The 15,448-nt window shown below is 38.3% G+C and overlaps 1 protein-coding gene, 1 long non-coding RNA gene and 1 pseudogene across 2 annotated transcripts; all 3 read right to left on the minus strand.

Moving 5' to 3' along the window:
• Window positions 1-3,470: 3,470 nt before the first annotated feature.
• On the minus strand, window positions 3,471-7,137 carry LOC120572530 (annotated as a pseudogene).
• A 990-nt stretch (window positions 7,138-8,127) lies between these two features.
• Window positions 8,128-10,808, minus strand: LOC120573438 (complement C1q-like protein 2). Its single transcript, XM_039823164.1, has 3 exons — window positions 10,485-10,808; window positions 10,092-10,223; window positions 8,128-8,550 (listed from the first exon to the last, which is right to left on the minus strand). The coding sequence occupies exons 1-3, from the start codon at window positions 10,750-10,752 to the stop codon at window positions 8,276-8,278; spliced, it is 675 nt and encodes a 224-aa protein (XP_039679098.1). The 5' UTR covers window positions 10,753-10,808; the 3' UTR covers window positions 8,128-8,275.
• Window positions 10,809-12,532: 1,724 nt separating this feature from the next.
• LOC120573439 lies at window positions 12,533-13,488 on the minus strand. Its single transcript, XR_005641727.1, has 4 exons — window positions 13,449-13,488; window positions 13,228-13,296; window positions 13,056-13,125; window positions 12,533-12,872 (listed from the first exon to the last, which is right to left on the minus strand). It is a non-coding gene; the product is annotated as an uncharacterized LOC120573439 (long non-coding RNA).
• Window positions 13,489-15,448: the final 1,960 nt, after the last annotated feature.

Raw genomic sequence — 15,448 nt, forward strand, 5'->3', positions numbered from 1 at the left:
TACCTACATAGGTTACTGTCTGTTTCCCCTTTTTGTAAAATGTGAAATGGTTGAGAGATAATGTAGGCTATAGGCTATAATTATTTTAAATTAATGATATTGCTGTGTTTTGTGTAAAATTGTATGTTGATACTTTGGCAACATTATTACTGGAACTTTCATGTAAATAGAGCGCCATTAAGTTGGGGAGAGAGAGAGGGAGAGAGGGAGAGAGAGAATTAAAGATAATAAGATAATATAGGCTAGGTGAAAATCTGCGAGGAAAATTACACTGTAAATAAATTAATGGCAAATTGAACTGTTCATTCAATTGTAACATACAAATCAGTTCAATATAGAGATTTGAGAAATAGGTCTATTTGATGTTGCTGAAATGCTTACATTTGAAGTAACGTGGCACAAAGCCACAAAGTCTGTCTATAAAAAATAAAAATTCTATCATCTCTAAAAAAAATTAAAGGCAGTGTGACAATTTTGCACTTTGTGGGTTTGAATTTGACTGGCGTATTTATATTGTTTTTGAACAAGAAATTGCTCCAAAACTCTCCCTTTTTTCCGTCTCTAGACAAGATGAACGTCGTTCTCCTGATCACCGTCACGTTCACTCTTGCTCTTGTTCATGGGAACAATCAGCCTTGCCAGAGGAACAACAACACCAATGCATACAACGAATTTGTTCTGAGACACATCCTTCAGGAGTCCTTTAACAGATATTCAAGAACGGACTGGACAACGTGAGTTAAAGGGTTCAATGAATCCATTGTTGCATTACATTACATGTCATTTAGCTGACGCTTTTATCCACAACGATTTACATTTGCTATACAGCTATATGTCAGAGGCCGCACGCCTCTGGAGCAACTATGGGTTAGGTGTCTTGCTCAGGGACACACTGGTTGATGTATCGCAGTGGGAATTGAACCCAGATCCCCAACACCAAAGGCATGTGTCATATCCACTGTGCTATCACCACCCATTGTTAAACTACCACCTATAAGATCAACATAAAACCTTACAGGGGTTAGGGGTGAAACGGATCACAAAACTTACGGTTTCGGATCACGGTTTTGAGTCACGGATGGGATAAATTTTCGGATCAGCACAAAAAGGGGGTGAATTTAAATGATTTATTAAAAAAGGTAATAATAACTTTTAACCATAATGACTTTATTCACCAGTAAATTGCTGTTAAATGACAAAAACAGATGAGAAAATTGTATTTTACAATAACTTTGAATGCACCACAAGGTTTTAAGTAAACGCAACATTTAGTCACATCTGTGTTGTTTTTCCGTCAACACCTGTGACCGTAGTGCTAGTTTGTGTCTTTTAGCTCATAGCATTAGCTGCAAACTATTGTATGTCCCTGTGTTGCATTTTAACAGTGTTTAATCCAGCTACTAGCTAACGGTAGGCTAACGTTACTTGCTGCAAGTGTTAACTAGCGTGACATGCAGCGATGCTTCTGTTTGCCTCTAACGTCTGTTTAAGAGCATCAGAGGGCAGCGAAGACATTTACGTAGCACGGAAATGAGGCACCGAAACCCGCATTGCTATTCCGTCCGGTAGATACCGGTCGTTTAGGCACCGGTGCCGTATTAGCACCGGATTTTAACATGAGTTTAACATCACGTGAACAGAAAATTGCGTTGCCTGTATCTTTTTACAACAACCCTCCATAGAGATGAATTAGCATACTTTAAGTAACAGCAACAGTAAAAATGTATTTCACACTATTATTATTGTTAAACTTTGCAATTGATCCGCGGTTCACATGCATTCCGGACCGTGAGTGTTGACCTGTACTGCTATACCGCATTTTTGAAACTCTGTTTCTATTGTGTCAACATTTCATATTGAATTTGTATCAATTTCTCGTTTTTTAATGATCACACTACTGCTTTCTTTACATGTTTCAAAGTGTCACGAAAATAGGTTATACTTTCTCATGCCGTTTACTCTGCAGTGAAACATTGATCTCATTATACAGGTACATAAAGAAGTATGGACTCTGCAACAGACCAATGCAGACCTTCATCAAGGGCAGGAATCAGGTAGATGTGGTGCAGACCTGTAACGGCTCCGGTCGCCCGCTGGTAAACAGTTACAATGGTAACTTCTGCATCAGTTCCATAACCATGCATGTGTATGAGCTCAGTGTCAACAAGAATTGCAGAGTTATAAATCTAGTGAGACGACGAAGATATGTGATTGTCGCTTGTGATAAAGTTGGAAACCTCTGCAGTCCTGTCTATTTTGAGAAGTACATCAACCAAAAGCATGACATGACGGCTAGACCCTGCAGGCCTTAGAAAAGTCACGTTTTTGGAGGTTAGAAGACATTGGATTCCAGATATCAGGCTCATTATTGGCCTGACCTTGAAAAGCTCTCTGTCAAGCTTATGGAAAGGAAGCTTTTTGTTTTGCTTACATAAGAACACATTGTCATATGATGTTGTTCTTAAGCTACTTTATATTCTCTGTTACATCTTTGAGCCTGGTCATAATAACATTTTGTGAGATGAGCATGATATTATCTTGTTAAGCACTTTGGTCAACTATGGTTTTTAAATGTGCTATATCAATAAATCTGAACTTGAACATTCAGGAAAGGAAAAAATATTTTAAAAAGTCCTCTAAATTACATGGAGGAGATGAGTCACAGTATTATACTAAACACATTTTCCTCTGTTACTGGGATTTACATTTCCAGCTAAAGCTCCTTTACAACCTAGTCAAAAGCTGTTCAGTTTTTTTAACCTTAGTTGTCACCAAACCACAAGGTTATAATCCATTCCTTGTCTATATGAAACTGTTGTATTCTTCTCCATGATGAGTTCAATTCATACTATTGTCACTCTGTATAATGCTCTTACTGTCAAACTAATGTTCCCCTCATGTGCTTTCTTCATTACTGTGAAAATGTTTTTGATTCTGTATTGTATATTGTCAATCAATATATTTAATGTTTACATTAAATCATGTGTTTTTGTGTTATATACAGATCTACAGTATTACCCACCTCTGCAGGTCTACAGAGTTTTGTCTCTTTTAGCTCAATGTTTACAAAGTATGACAGAGAAAATCAGAAACTAGCTGATAAAACCTGTTAAGCATTTGGCAGGTAAAGAACAAAATGCTTTTCCCAGGAGTTTGAAGAGAAAAAAACAGCTTAAAAACGAGAATTTCAAATATCTGAATCTGGGAAAGAATCACAACCCGCTCTAAAACTGGCTTAGCTTCAACGTTCAAAAAATGCTAAAGAGGAAAGATAATGAAAATAATTTAGATGCCAGACCTCAGCTTGATATTGACCAGCAACAACTGGGCTGAACTGCCACTGACACTTGTTACTTCCTGTTTTCATTAGTCTTTCTCCCTCTGTCTCTGTATAAACCTATGACCAAACAATATGTTGAAAGCAGCAATATTAGTTTTTCTTCTCCAGTTGCCAACGAACCATCAGCTTCACAGCATAATTAACTAAATGAAGCAATGATTAAAGAAGACCAATCTCCTTTTCAGACTCTTTATTTTATGAGCAACAACATTCTGATTCATCAGATTTTAATGATAGAATGGTGATCTGGAATTTTTTACATCCATCTTCAAGCAGGAACAAATTGATGAACAGAGATTCTCACAATGGGGTGACCAGAAAACCACTGAAAGTAGTGTGGTAGTCTGTTCCCCAAACATAAAGGGATGCAGCCAAGCGCACAAACACCGTGTCTCTTGGCTGCAGCTGCAGGAACGCGGCGTTTCCTCAGTTATCAGCTCTGTCATGGCCTGATGGGTGATCATTTGTCTTGACAATGTCTTCATTGTTCTTGACGAGATTCAACCCTGTATCATGTCTTCCTCCAGCGTGATAGAAGATAGTAAAATAATAAACACCTGCAACAGGTGCGGTGAAGATACCTGTGAAAACAGCAGAAATCAAACCACAATAATCAGTAGATTTCAGAACTTCATATTAATGTTTTTTTTTTTTTTTTAAGATAATGTTTTTGGGGCTTTTCCCTAGATACAATGGATAAACATGAGAAAGGGAAAGAGATGGGGGATGACACGCAGCAAAGGGCGACAGGTCAGATTTGAACCCATGCCACTGCAGGACTCAGCCAACATGCAAACGCTCTTACTGGGTGAGCTGGAGGTTGACCCTATATACTAAAAATAAGTTTATCTTCCTCAAATGTTGTGTTTTGATGTATTCTTAGAAATCTTGATTAGTAGATACGAAGGCAGTCCATTTTTCTTTAGGTTAGCACTCTTTGGTACTTGATAGCTTTAGTCTATTTGTTTCACAGAACATAAACTAACTACATTGAAGAAAAACTAAAATACATGTGAGGGAATGGTAGAAACCTGTAATGGTTTATATAAAAACCACAACCAAAGTACATACACTAATGTAGACATACAAAATCAAAAATATAATTTGTGTATACTGTGTGTTACCTTCCTTGCTTAACGTGCATCTTGTTGTGATAGCTAGTGTGTGTGTACATGTTGTTTTCTCTTCAGGTCTGGCCTGAAAGGGGAGAAACCTATCTAGCCAGGATAGTCTCTCTTTTTTTTTCTCTCTCTCTCTCTCTCTCTCTCTCTCTCTCTCTCTCTCTCTCTCTTCCTTATGGCCTCAACTGCAGTCTCATTGATAATGATGCACATTTGGCCTAAACCTGCAATAGTATATTACAGTATCACAGTGGTAGGTAGTCTTTTTTTTTTTTTTTTTGTAGCTTTGTTTTTTTTTCAGATTTTGGTTTGGGTTAGAGGAGGGCCCCAGTCCCAGCTTTCTTTAGTATTTACTTTGGGGGGCACATTTGTTAAAATAAAATGATTGTTTATCAGTCATTCCTTGACTCATCCGACCTCTTTAAAACGAGAACCCTTCTGGTGCACACACACCAAAGCCTCGACAACTTTTTCAATTTGTATTGATTTGACTTGTTTATCTGCTGCAATTAAAACACTTGTCTCAACGACAAAACGAAATAGCATTAAACGTGATTTGTAGTAACATCTGATTTTATTTATTAGTTAACTCTTTGTACTCAAAACACTTTCTGTAAAAAAAAACAACAAAAAAACAAAACACTGATGCACTAGTAGCCTAAACCTGCAGGCGACTGTGAGTGTTACCTGTGAATGGACTGTAAGCATCACCGATGTTTGTTATCACTTTTCTGAAGACTAACGTTGTCTGTGTTGAAGGGTCCAATGTTTGCATCTCCTCCTCCTGATGCTGCGCTGAACACCACCTTGGTACTTTCTGCGCGAAAAACCAAAACCAAAACATTCTGATCACAAAAAACATGAGCATCAATTGTTTCTATGTAAGAGACCTTTTTCACGGCAGACATGTTGACATGTCATAGTAGGAAAAGCCCAGGAGTATTCAAAACCATTAATGATGGCTGCATTCCACTCAGGAGAGGCCCTGGTATTGTTCATGCTGACTCACTGAAATATCTTACTGGGACACTTGATGGAACTGAGCCATCGTTAAGGTTAACAATTTCAGCTGTGCTTTTCCTACTATGACAAGTCAAAAATGTCTGCTGTGAAAAAGGTCCATAGTGACTAGAGACTTCTAGCAATTATACGTGAATTATGACTTGTCTATAAGAAGACATGTTTTATAACACTACTTCCATCTGTAGGCAAGAGGATGCTTTGTTTCAATTAAAGTAATTGTGTGTATTCCATCACAATACACAACATGCTGAATATATTCTTAAATAAAATCTTGAAAATGTGTTTTACCTTTGTTCTTCAGTTCCTGAATCTGGGTTTCACTGTTCGCCAGTTTGGTTTCACTGTCCGCCAGTTTGGTTTCCACAGAGCTGAGTTTTTCTTTCAGGGCACCTAACTGTTCCAGGATATCACACATATCAGGAAAGCATGGCCCTGGTGTACTAGTTGTTTCTGTTTCAGTAGTACTACCATCATCTGGGGCCAAAATCTAAAGTCTAACTGATATGATCTCTCTGGCTGCTTTTATATTGTTTGAAGATGACCTGCTAATTTTTAACGTCCCCTTAAAAAAAGGCTTATTATGCAATGAGAAAGTAGTATTACCAACATTTACTGGTATTTAGTTAACCTTTGATATTCTAGAGTAAACAGAAACATTTCTCAGCTCTTTATTGATCCTACAATGACTTTGCAAAGATTCATGTGTTTCAGTCGGTATTATAGCAAATCATCGAGAAATAAAGTTAGTTAGAGGATATCATTTGAATCTGAATTAATTTATGTTATGCACCTTCTGGTTTGAAGAGGCCTCTATCACAACATTATCTCTGTTACTTGTCTTACACTGGGACATAAACAATGCAGAGGTTACTGATGATCCATAGCATGCAGCTTTATTTATTAAACATTTAAACACAATGCACAAAATGTATCAATAATTGCTTGTTCCATTTCTTTCTGTGTGACTACTGTATCATGTCATTTTCAAATGCCAGAGTAATTTATTCAAATCTCAACAAACAGTCAAGCGCCAAAAGACTTTCTGCCAAAGCATAATTATCACATAAACATCTGTTAAACTCTTATGTTTACTTCATTCACTTGTCTCTCCTCATTGAACTGCTGATGAGTCAGGGTGGAGCGGCAGGTCCAATGAAGTTAATGTAGGGTCGGGAGATCCCAAGTTTAAAACATATATATATATATATATATATGACACTTGTTACATCCTGTTTGCATTAGTCTTTCTCCCTCTGTCTCTGTACAAACCTACAACCAAACAATGTGTTGAAAGCAGCAATATTAGTTTTTCTTCTAGTTGCCAACAAACCATCAGCTTCACAGCATAATTAACTAAATAACACAATGACTAAAGAAGACCAATCTCCTTTTCAGACTCTTTATTTTATGAGCAACAACATTCTGATTCATCAGATTTTAATGATAGAATGGTTTATCCCAGATTATTTTACATCCAGCTTCAAAAATGACTAGATTTACAAGATATACATCGATTCTCACATTTTGGTGACCAGAAAACCACTGAAGGTTGTACTGTAGTGGGATCCCCAAAGATGTGAGTTTGTAGCCACCAGTTTTCTTTGTTCTGGCAGCAACATGAAGCATCATGTGAGGGCCATCTGTCCCTGTCATTCAGAGACAAACCTATGGTTGTGCATGATAAAGAAAACATAATAGTCAAACCTCAACATCTCCTATTGCTCTAACTGTGTACATATAGTGACAACAAATGCCTTAAAGGAAACATCAGGTTCCATTCTTCATTCTTACCGATGTACCATGGTGATGCTCAAACTCCTCTGAAACAATCCTAGAAATAATTTCTACGTGTGTCAGTATGTTTCTAATCACTTTATTTTCAGCTTGTGCTTCTTCAGCATATATCTGAGCTGTCATGGCTGTAAAAGCACGATAAACCAATCAATTCTGAATACATCAACAAAGTAAACAAATATCCAAATCTTTTACTGAGTCAGTGGCTGTTTCCCTGACATAGATCTGAGAGGTTGGAGGTGTGGTACATTTTAGGGAACTTTAGGTTCAAGGAAACAGTAGCAAAAATCAATGAACCCTTGCCTCATTTAATGGCTTGTCATTGAGATTATTAATCCATATTGCTCTGGACATACATTTGATATAATTATCATAGTAGCTGACACCAGTTCCTTATCAATTTATTGGAGGTATAGCTGTAATCACATTTTAAGTTAAAAGAAAACTCATCAAAAGCATAAACATTTCAGTGTTCCTGTTCTCACCAACCCTTTCTTTTTGATATATTTATATAATACAATATATATCACATTTGGTCAGTGTTAATATAGAGAATAAAGCCGTGGATTTATTTTCGTTGTTGACCCCTGTTTTCAAAGTCTACCTTCCATTTTTTTTAAATGTAGATCTTAATTACCATGAAAGCAGAGGAAACATAATTTCTTTCCGAGTGGCATGTTCTGAGTGTTTGCATTAATCTTTGTCTGTTTCTCTCTCTCTGTAAAATTCTACAACCGAACAATGTGTTGGGAACAGTAATATCTTCTTTATTCAATGTTTTTCAAATAAATTAAACATTCAGCATACATTTAGTATAAATGAAATGAAGCAATGATTAAAAAAAATCTAATTTTCAGACTTTATATTATCAGCAAAAACCTTTCTGTTTCATCATATTTTAAAATACAATGGCAATGATATATGTATATAGTGATATCAGATGTTTACATCCATCTTCACACAGAAATTAATCGATTCACAAGATATACATCGATTCTCACATTTGAGTGACCAGAAAACCACTGAAGGTTGTACTGTAGTCGGCTCCCCAAACATGTGAGTTTGCACCCAAGCGCACATACACCTGGTCTCTTGGCTGCAGCTGTAGGAATGCTGCATTTCCTCCGTTATCAGCTCCGTCTGAGATGTAATCATGGGTCACGACCACCAAGTCATCGTTCTTGTACAGCAACAGCATTCCCGGCGTTGTTCCTCCAGCATGATAGAAGATTGTAAAATAATAAACACCTGCAACAGGTGCAGTGAAGATACCTGTGGAAACAGCAACCTAAAAATAAGTTTGTTTTTTCCCTTCATATTTATAGATTCAATGTGTTCTTAGCCAGAGTGATTAGTAGACAGGAAGGCAGTCTATTTTTCTTGATGTTTTTGGATAACGTTTTTGTGCTTGATAGATTTATACATTGTGTGTTACCTTCTGTGCTTAACGTGCATCTTTTTCTGATAGCTAGTGTGTGTACGTATTGTTTTCCCTTCAGGTGTACCAGGTCTGGAATGAATCGAGATAAACTTATCTAGCAGGAACTCTCTCTCTCTCTCGTACCGTCAGACCAGAACCAAAAACCCTCCTTTAGAAGACAAAATGGTTTTAGAACATTGTATGAGTGATGAAAAAAAACTTAAAGTTGAATATCTCAGGGACCTTGACACAGAGGTCGTGGGTTGGAATCCGACCTGTGGCAGGTTTCCTGCATGTCTTCCCTCTCTCTCTCCCCTTTCATGCTGTCCCGGTGATTAAAGGTAGTAATGCCCCAAAAAAGTAAAAAATTGGAATTCCTCTGGGTGCTCCGGTAGCTCAGTTGGTAGCTCACGTTTATCCCTTGACACATAGGCCAAGGGTTCAAATCGGACCTGTGGTGATTTCCTGCATCTCTCTCTCTCTCTCTCTCTCTCTCTCTCTCTCTCTCTCTCTCTCTCTCTCTCTCTCTGCTTCAGCTGCAGCAGCATGATGTGACTAGCCTAATTTTTTGTTGTTGTGCTCAACGATCATAGCCTTATTTTGTTTGGTTTCTGATATTGGTTTAGGTTAGGGGGTGGGCCCCATTCCCAGCTTTCTTTAGTATTTATTTTCCGGGGTCACATTAAAATAAAATCCTCTTATCAGTTAGTCCTTGTCTTTGTGAATTATTTTACTGACCTTTTTAAATTGAAAACATTTCTGGTGCACACACCAAAGCCTTGACAACTTTTCAAATTGTATTCATTGTACTTGTTTATCTGCAGCGCGAGACTAGAGCTAGCCTTCAGTAACGCTATTACTGTGCGAGCCACAGGCATCATTTGGACCATTTCCATGTAGTTACATGTTACTGATATGATCATTACCACTACAGTGCTCCTATTTTAAGTTTTCGTCACAAAGGCATGACCTCTGTGATCGACTCTTCTGGGCTTTCGGTGAAGCGACCGATGGAAAAGAAGTAGGTGACAGTACAAACTTTAAATTTAAACGGTTTCTTCACAATGTCTGAGTTGAAAACGCATCTTGTTGTCACTTAAGGGCCCTTTTCATCTTGCATCGAAAGTTTTATTGCATTTTGTGTCTGTTAAGAGGCACAAAGGCACTTTTTAGAACATGCCCCCACTTTTTTTATCGATCAACAGTAGTCTGATACATCTAGCGATCAAGATTCAGATAAAAATTGGCCGGATTTCTCCATTAATGCATTTGTCTTAATAAAAAACTACATAGCATTGAACATGATTTATTTACATCTTCCTTAATCTACTCAATCTTCATAATAATACTGATGCACAACAAGCCTAAACCTGCAGGTGACTGTGAATGTTACCTGTGGATGGACTGTAGGCACCACCGATGTTTGTTATCACTCTTCTGTAGATTAAAGTTGTGTCTGTGTTGAAGGGTCCAATGTGTTTGTTACCTTGTCCTATTGCTGTACTGAACATCACCTTGGTCCTTTCTGTGTGAAATAAAACATTCTGATCATTAAAGTATTTCCAGTGTCTTCTCATGTATTTTATTTTATTTTGTATTTATAAAACAAGCATTAGTTTTTTCTAATACTGACTAGAGATTTCTAGTAACCAAGTCAATTATGAGAAGACACATTTTTATCACACTACTTCCATATTTTGTCATTTAGAACTTGTTGTTGTTTCAATTAAAGTAATCACAATATGCTGTATATGTTCGTCAATACAGTCTTTATGTTTTGCTTTACCTTTGTTTCTCAGTTCCAGAATCTGGTTTTCACTGTCTTTCAGTCTGGCTTCACTCTCCTTCAGTCTGGTTTCACTGGCCGCCAGTCTGGTTTCCACAGATGTGAGTTTTTCTCTCATGGCACCAAACTCTGTCAGGAGATCACACATGTCAGGATAACAGGACTTTGTTTCACCAGTTTCTTCTGTTCCAGTAGCATCAGGAGCATCATTCTGGGCCAAAATCAAGCCGCAGAACATCGACACAAACAATAAAATGGTGAAATTCATCTTCCAAGTTGATCCAAGATCGCTCAGTCACCTAAACTCTGACTGATGTGATCCCTCTGGCTGCTTTTATTGTGTTTATTGATGACCTCTTAATATTTAACATCCCATTCAATGTTTATTGAATTTACTTTATTATCGTATTGTTAAGCTCATTGGATGAGCAATGAGGAAATAATTATATAGTTACTGGTAAGTCAATTGTATCAATAATTAATGTGATGTTCAAAGATAGATTTTTCACTGATCTTACAAGACGAGTTGGCAACTCAAACTGCTTTTATTGTTCTCCAAATTCATCACAAATGTCCCAGAATGTCACAAAAACCTCCTGGTTTTTTATTTAGGGTTATATAATTCTCTCTCTACTGTATTGCAGCTCATGAATCAACAAATGATAAACAAATGAAATATATACTGTACGTATACATGTTGTAGAATAGAGCCATACTACTCAGTAACCATCTGCCCACTTCCATGGCATGGATCCACCCACTCTCACCTGACTTCACTCACTCCTAATCAGGTCTACTCTATAAGTCCCACCAGTTTTCTTTGTTCTGTCTGGCAGCAAGATGAAGCATCATGTGAGGGCCCTCTGTCCCTGTGATTCAGAGACAAACCTGTGGTTGTGCATGATGAAAAAAAAAATCCTAAACACCTCCTATTGCTTTAAATGTGTGCATATGGTGACATAAATGTCTTAAATGGAAACATCAGTTTCCCTCCTTCATAATGTACCATGTTGAAGCCCAAGGTCCTGTGAACCAGTCCTAGAAACAAATTCTACTTGTATATGTTTCTAATCACTTTATTTTCAGCTCGTACATTGTAAAAGAAAATGCATTCATTCATGTGAGCCGTCTAGCTGTAAAAGCCTGATGAACCAATCAATTCTGATTCTATCAACAAAATAAACTAATATCCAAATCTTCTACTGAGTCAGTGGCTGTTTTCCTGACAAATCTGAGAGGTTGGAGGTGTGGTATATTTTAGGGAACTCTAGCTTCAAGGAAACAGTAACTAAAAATCAATGAACCTTGACTCGTTTTATGAATTGTTATTGAGACTATTAATCATTACTCCCATGGAACTTCATAATAGCTGACACCAGTAACTTATTATTTTTTGGAGGTATAGCTGTAACCACCCTTTTCTTTAGAAAAGTGTAGATGTCACTGCAAAAAAGATCATCGGTGCCAACCTGCCCTATATTCATGACTTATACATTTCCAGAGTCAGGAAACGGGCAGGAAACATCACTGCAGACCCATCTCACCCAGGAAACAACCTGCTCCAGCTTCTCCCCTCTGGTAGGCGCACTGAGCGTGCAGAGCTCTGTTTGCCAAAACCAACAGACTCAGGAACGGTTTCTTTCCACAAGCCATCACTCTGATGAACAGCTGACTTCTGACTCACAGTGTCAGGTTCAATTCCTGTGCAATAACCCAGCAACACTGTCTCCAATCAGCACCTGTTTACTTTTCCACTTATTATTTATTCATCATTCTCTATTTCAGAGCTGTTCATATTGTAATATAATACTTATATAATAACATAATACTTATTTATTCCAGCATCCTTTGCACTATGCTCCATAATTAAAATAATAATAATTTATCATAAAAATAATTTACTCCTGCACACTTTGCACTACTGCCTCCACCGGTCTATATTGTTTCTGTTTATAGTGCGTATGTATTGTTTGTTTTTGTTGTTTGTTTCGTATGAGTAAGCACATTGTGAGCAATGTATAATCCAAAGCAAAATTCCTCATATGTGTGGCCTGCTCAAGAATGATGAGACCGAACACAAATAAAATTATTTTTGTTGTGGGTTTTTATTTCCCCGACTGAACTTAATAAAGAACAGCATTAATACTGATTTTTTTTTTATCTTCGAGGATTTAGTACATTTACAATTACAACCAGACAGAATGAGAACTTTTCCCTATTTCTTTGTCTGACAGAAACCATCAGCTTTAACAGTTTTCGTTAGCACCTGATAAACACTGGTAGGGGCTACCCCCAGCGACAGTACCCAGGCTCAAGCTCGGATTGCTCAACTTCATTGAACTGAACCTCAGACGTTAGCTAACTCTAGACAACAGTAGTGGCACCTCTCTAAATAAAGAAAATAAAAAAACACTTGTTAAGTACATTTGTTAATCCACACAACTCATAGTCATTTCCAAATAAAATACTTCACTTCCATGAGAAATATAAAAATACCTTCTTAACCACATATTCTCCCACAAACATTCTTACAATTCAGAAACAGTTTTCAAAAAAATATAATTCACTCACTTCCACTCCAGTGTGCAGCCTGTGTTCCAAGACACACACACGTGAATTTCAACACGCATATATCTCCCCTCTAAATTAGGCAGAAAACATACAAATGGACATAGCTTATTTAAACAGTCAGCATACATTGTTATGAGATAATTCTGCTTGTATGTACTTTAGCATTACTCACGCTAACCCCGCTGTCCAATGTTGACCTTGCAGCGTGGCGAGGATACGTACTCAAAACTCATTTACAGATCTACGGAAATCGTCAGGAATACAAAATCATCATTCATCAACCTTAAGTCTTCTAAATTAATCATTATCTCACCTGCTAACACTTATGACCATTATCCTATTCTACCGAAATTTATATGGATATTTACCTTACACATAAACAGAAATACACACCACGACAGTCAGTCACCCAAGGGGGTAAGCTTCGCTTCAGAACTCGAGCCATCTATGGTGCCATTTTGTTGCTACCTGGCCATCACCTCCTGTTAGCATTCCGCTGACCGACATTTTTTTCTCTGTAAGATTGGGAATGATTGAGATTTCTCTTGGCACAGCTAGCAGCTACCAGAAGATTTACAACTTTCAGACACATTGCTCACGTCACATTTACGTTGTCTCTTCAGTTGGAGGCTGCGCAGTAAAGCTGGCCATCACCGGAAAAGTGCTTCTAATAGCCTTCACTGGTCTCCGTCCAGAGCAACGGGGTCTATTGGTCCATTATAAGGCTCGTTCGAGATGAGCCAGATCTGCGCAGAATCGTTCAATCGCATCGGCCAATGCATCCCGGTTAATTTTTGTTCACATATCCCACTTTATCAATACCGTTTATCGATGTAGACGATGATGATAGATGATATAATCTACTCATCATCACGATCCGTTTGGCGCTAAGATGTTCACACGCTAGCCTCCAGCTAACGTTAGTTAGCTAATATAACCGCGGACCGCTAGGTGATTATAGCGGTCCGTCGTTAGCCCTTCGCCGGAAGCTAACGTTAGTTTAGTTAATTATAGCCGCAGTTATCATCGGAAGTTAACTAGTTTATTAACGATTGTTACTTCATTAAAGCTAAGTTAACGTTAGTTTAGCTAACAGTTAATTGCTAACATATTGATACAGCGTAACGACAGACTACGTAACAACTTAAAACTAACATATATCATAACATAACAGCCTTTACGTATTGTGCTCATTTAAAATACAATACTAATACTTGTCTTTATTGTTATTATTGTAATTTTTTACTTTTTAGTTTGACTTAACGTTACTTTTGACCGAATCTAGCTGCAGAAACAACGTAACCAGTGGGCCTCGCGTTATTTCGAGGTGGCATGAACGCAGCATTATCATCTGCGCCTACGTCATGGCATACGTGTCATCTTGCACATGCGCAGAACGGATTGTGCAGGTGGAACGGATCGGGTACTGTCAGTACCCGATCCGTTCCGTACTGTCAGTACCCGATCCGTTCCACCTGCCTGTTATTCTACGAATAACAGGCACCGCCCCACTGGTTGCGTTGTTTCTGCAGCTAGATTCAGTCTAAAATAACGTTAAGTCAAACTTAATGGGAAAAGCAGGCTACAGCTAAATTAAGACATTACAGTAATAACAATAAAGACAAGAATGGAGTGATTGTATTTTAAATGAGCACAAGTAAAGTAGAACTGACGTAACAGCTATTATATGTTAACGTTTATTTTCAAGTTTTATTTTGAGGGTCTTTTAAAGTTTACATGCTGTCTCAGCTAGCGGTTAGCCGAATTAGCTGTTAGCTAAACTCACGTTAGCTTAACTGTGGAGGCTAACGGCAGACCGCTGCAATCAGCTAGCGGTTAGCCAAATTAACCGTTAGCTAAACTAACGTTAGCTTCCCGGTGGAGGCTAACGGCAGACCGCTATAATCACCTAACGGTCCGCCGAATTAGCTATTAGCTAACTAACGTTAGCTGGAGGCTAGCGTGTGAACATCTTGCGCATGCGCAGAACGGATCGTGCAGGTGGAAGCGGTGCCGTCATTCCAAGGTGGTGGTGGAATGAACGCAGCATTATCATCTGCGCCTACGTCATGGCATACGTGTCATCTTGCACATGCGCAGAACGGATTGTGCAGGTGGAACGGATCGGGTACTGACACCGACTTGATCCCGACTTGCTCTGACGTCATGCACACGTGGGCAACGATAATCTCACGAGACCAAGGCGGCCACAGTTCTGAGACGCAGGTAGCGCAGTTGCTTCTCACCAAGGGGGTAAGCTTCGCTTCAGAACTCGAACCTCTGATGGAAATGATTGAGATTTCTCTTGGCACAGCTACCAGAAGACTTACAACTTTCAGACACGTTGCTCACGTCACATTTACGTTGTCTGTCAGTTGGAGGCTGCGCAGTAA

This window comes from Perca fluviatilis, chromosome 14 (assembly GCF_010015445.1).
Source record: "Perca fluviatilis chromosome 14, GENO_Pfluv_1.0, whole genome shotgun sequence".
Taxonomy (NCBI): domain Eukaryota; kingdom Metazoa; phylum Chordata; class Actinopteri; order Perciformes; family Percidae; genus Perca; species Perca fluviatilis.

Excerpts from the sequence above, each read along its gene's own strand:
- LOC120573438 (XM_039823164.1), bottom strand. The coding sequence starts at position 10,752 with ATGAATTTCACCATTTTATTGTTTGTGTCGATGTTCTGCGGCTTGATT. Across the intron at positions 10,224-10,484 it reads TCTGGAACTGAGAAACAAAG|AAAGGACCAAGGTGATGTTC; the intron begins GTAAAGCAAAAC and ends TATTTCACACAG. Across the intron at positions 8,551-10,091 it reads TGCCTACAGTCCATCCACAG|GTATCTTCACTGCACCTGTT; the intron begins GTAACATTCACA and ends CTGTTTCCACAG.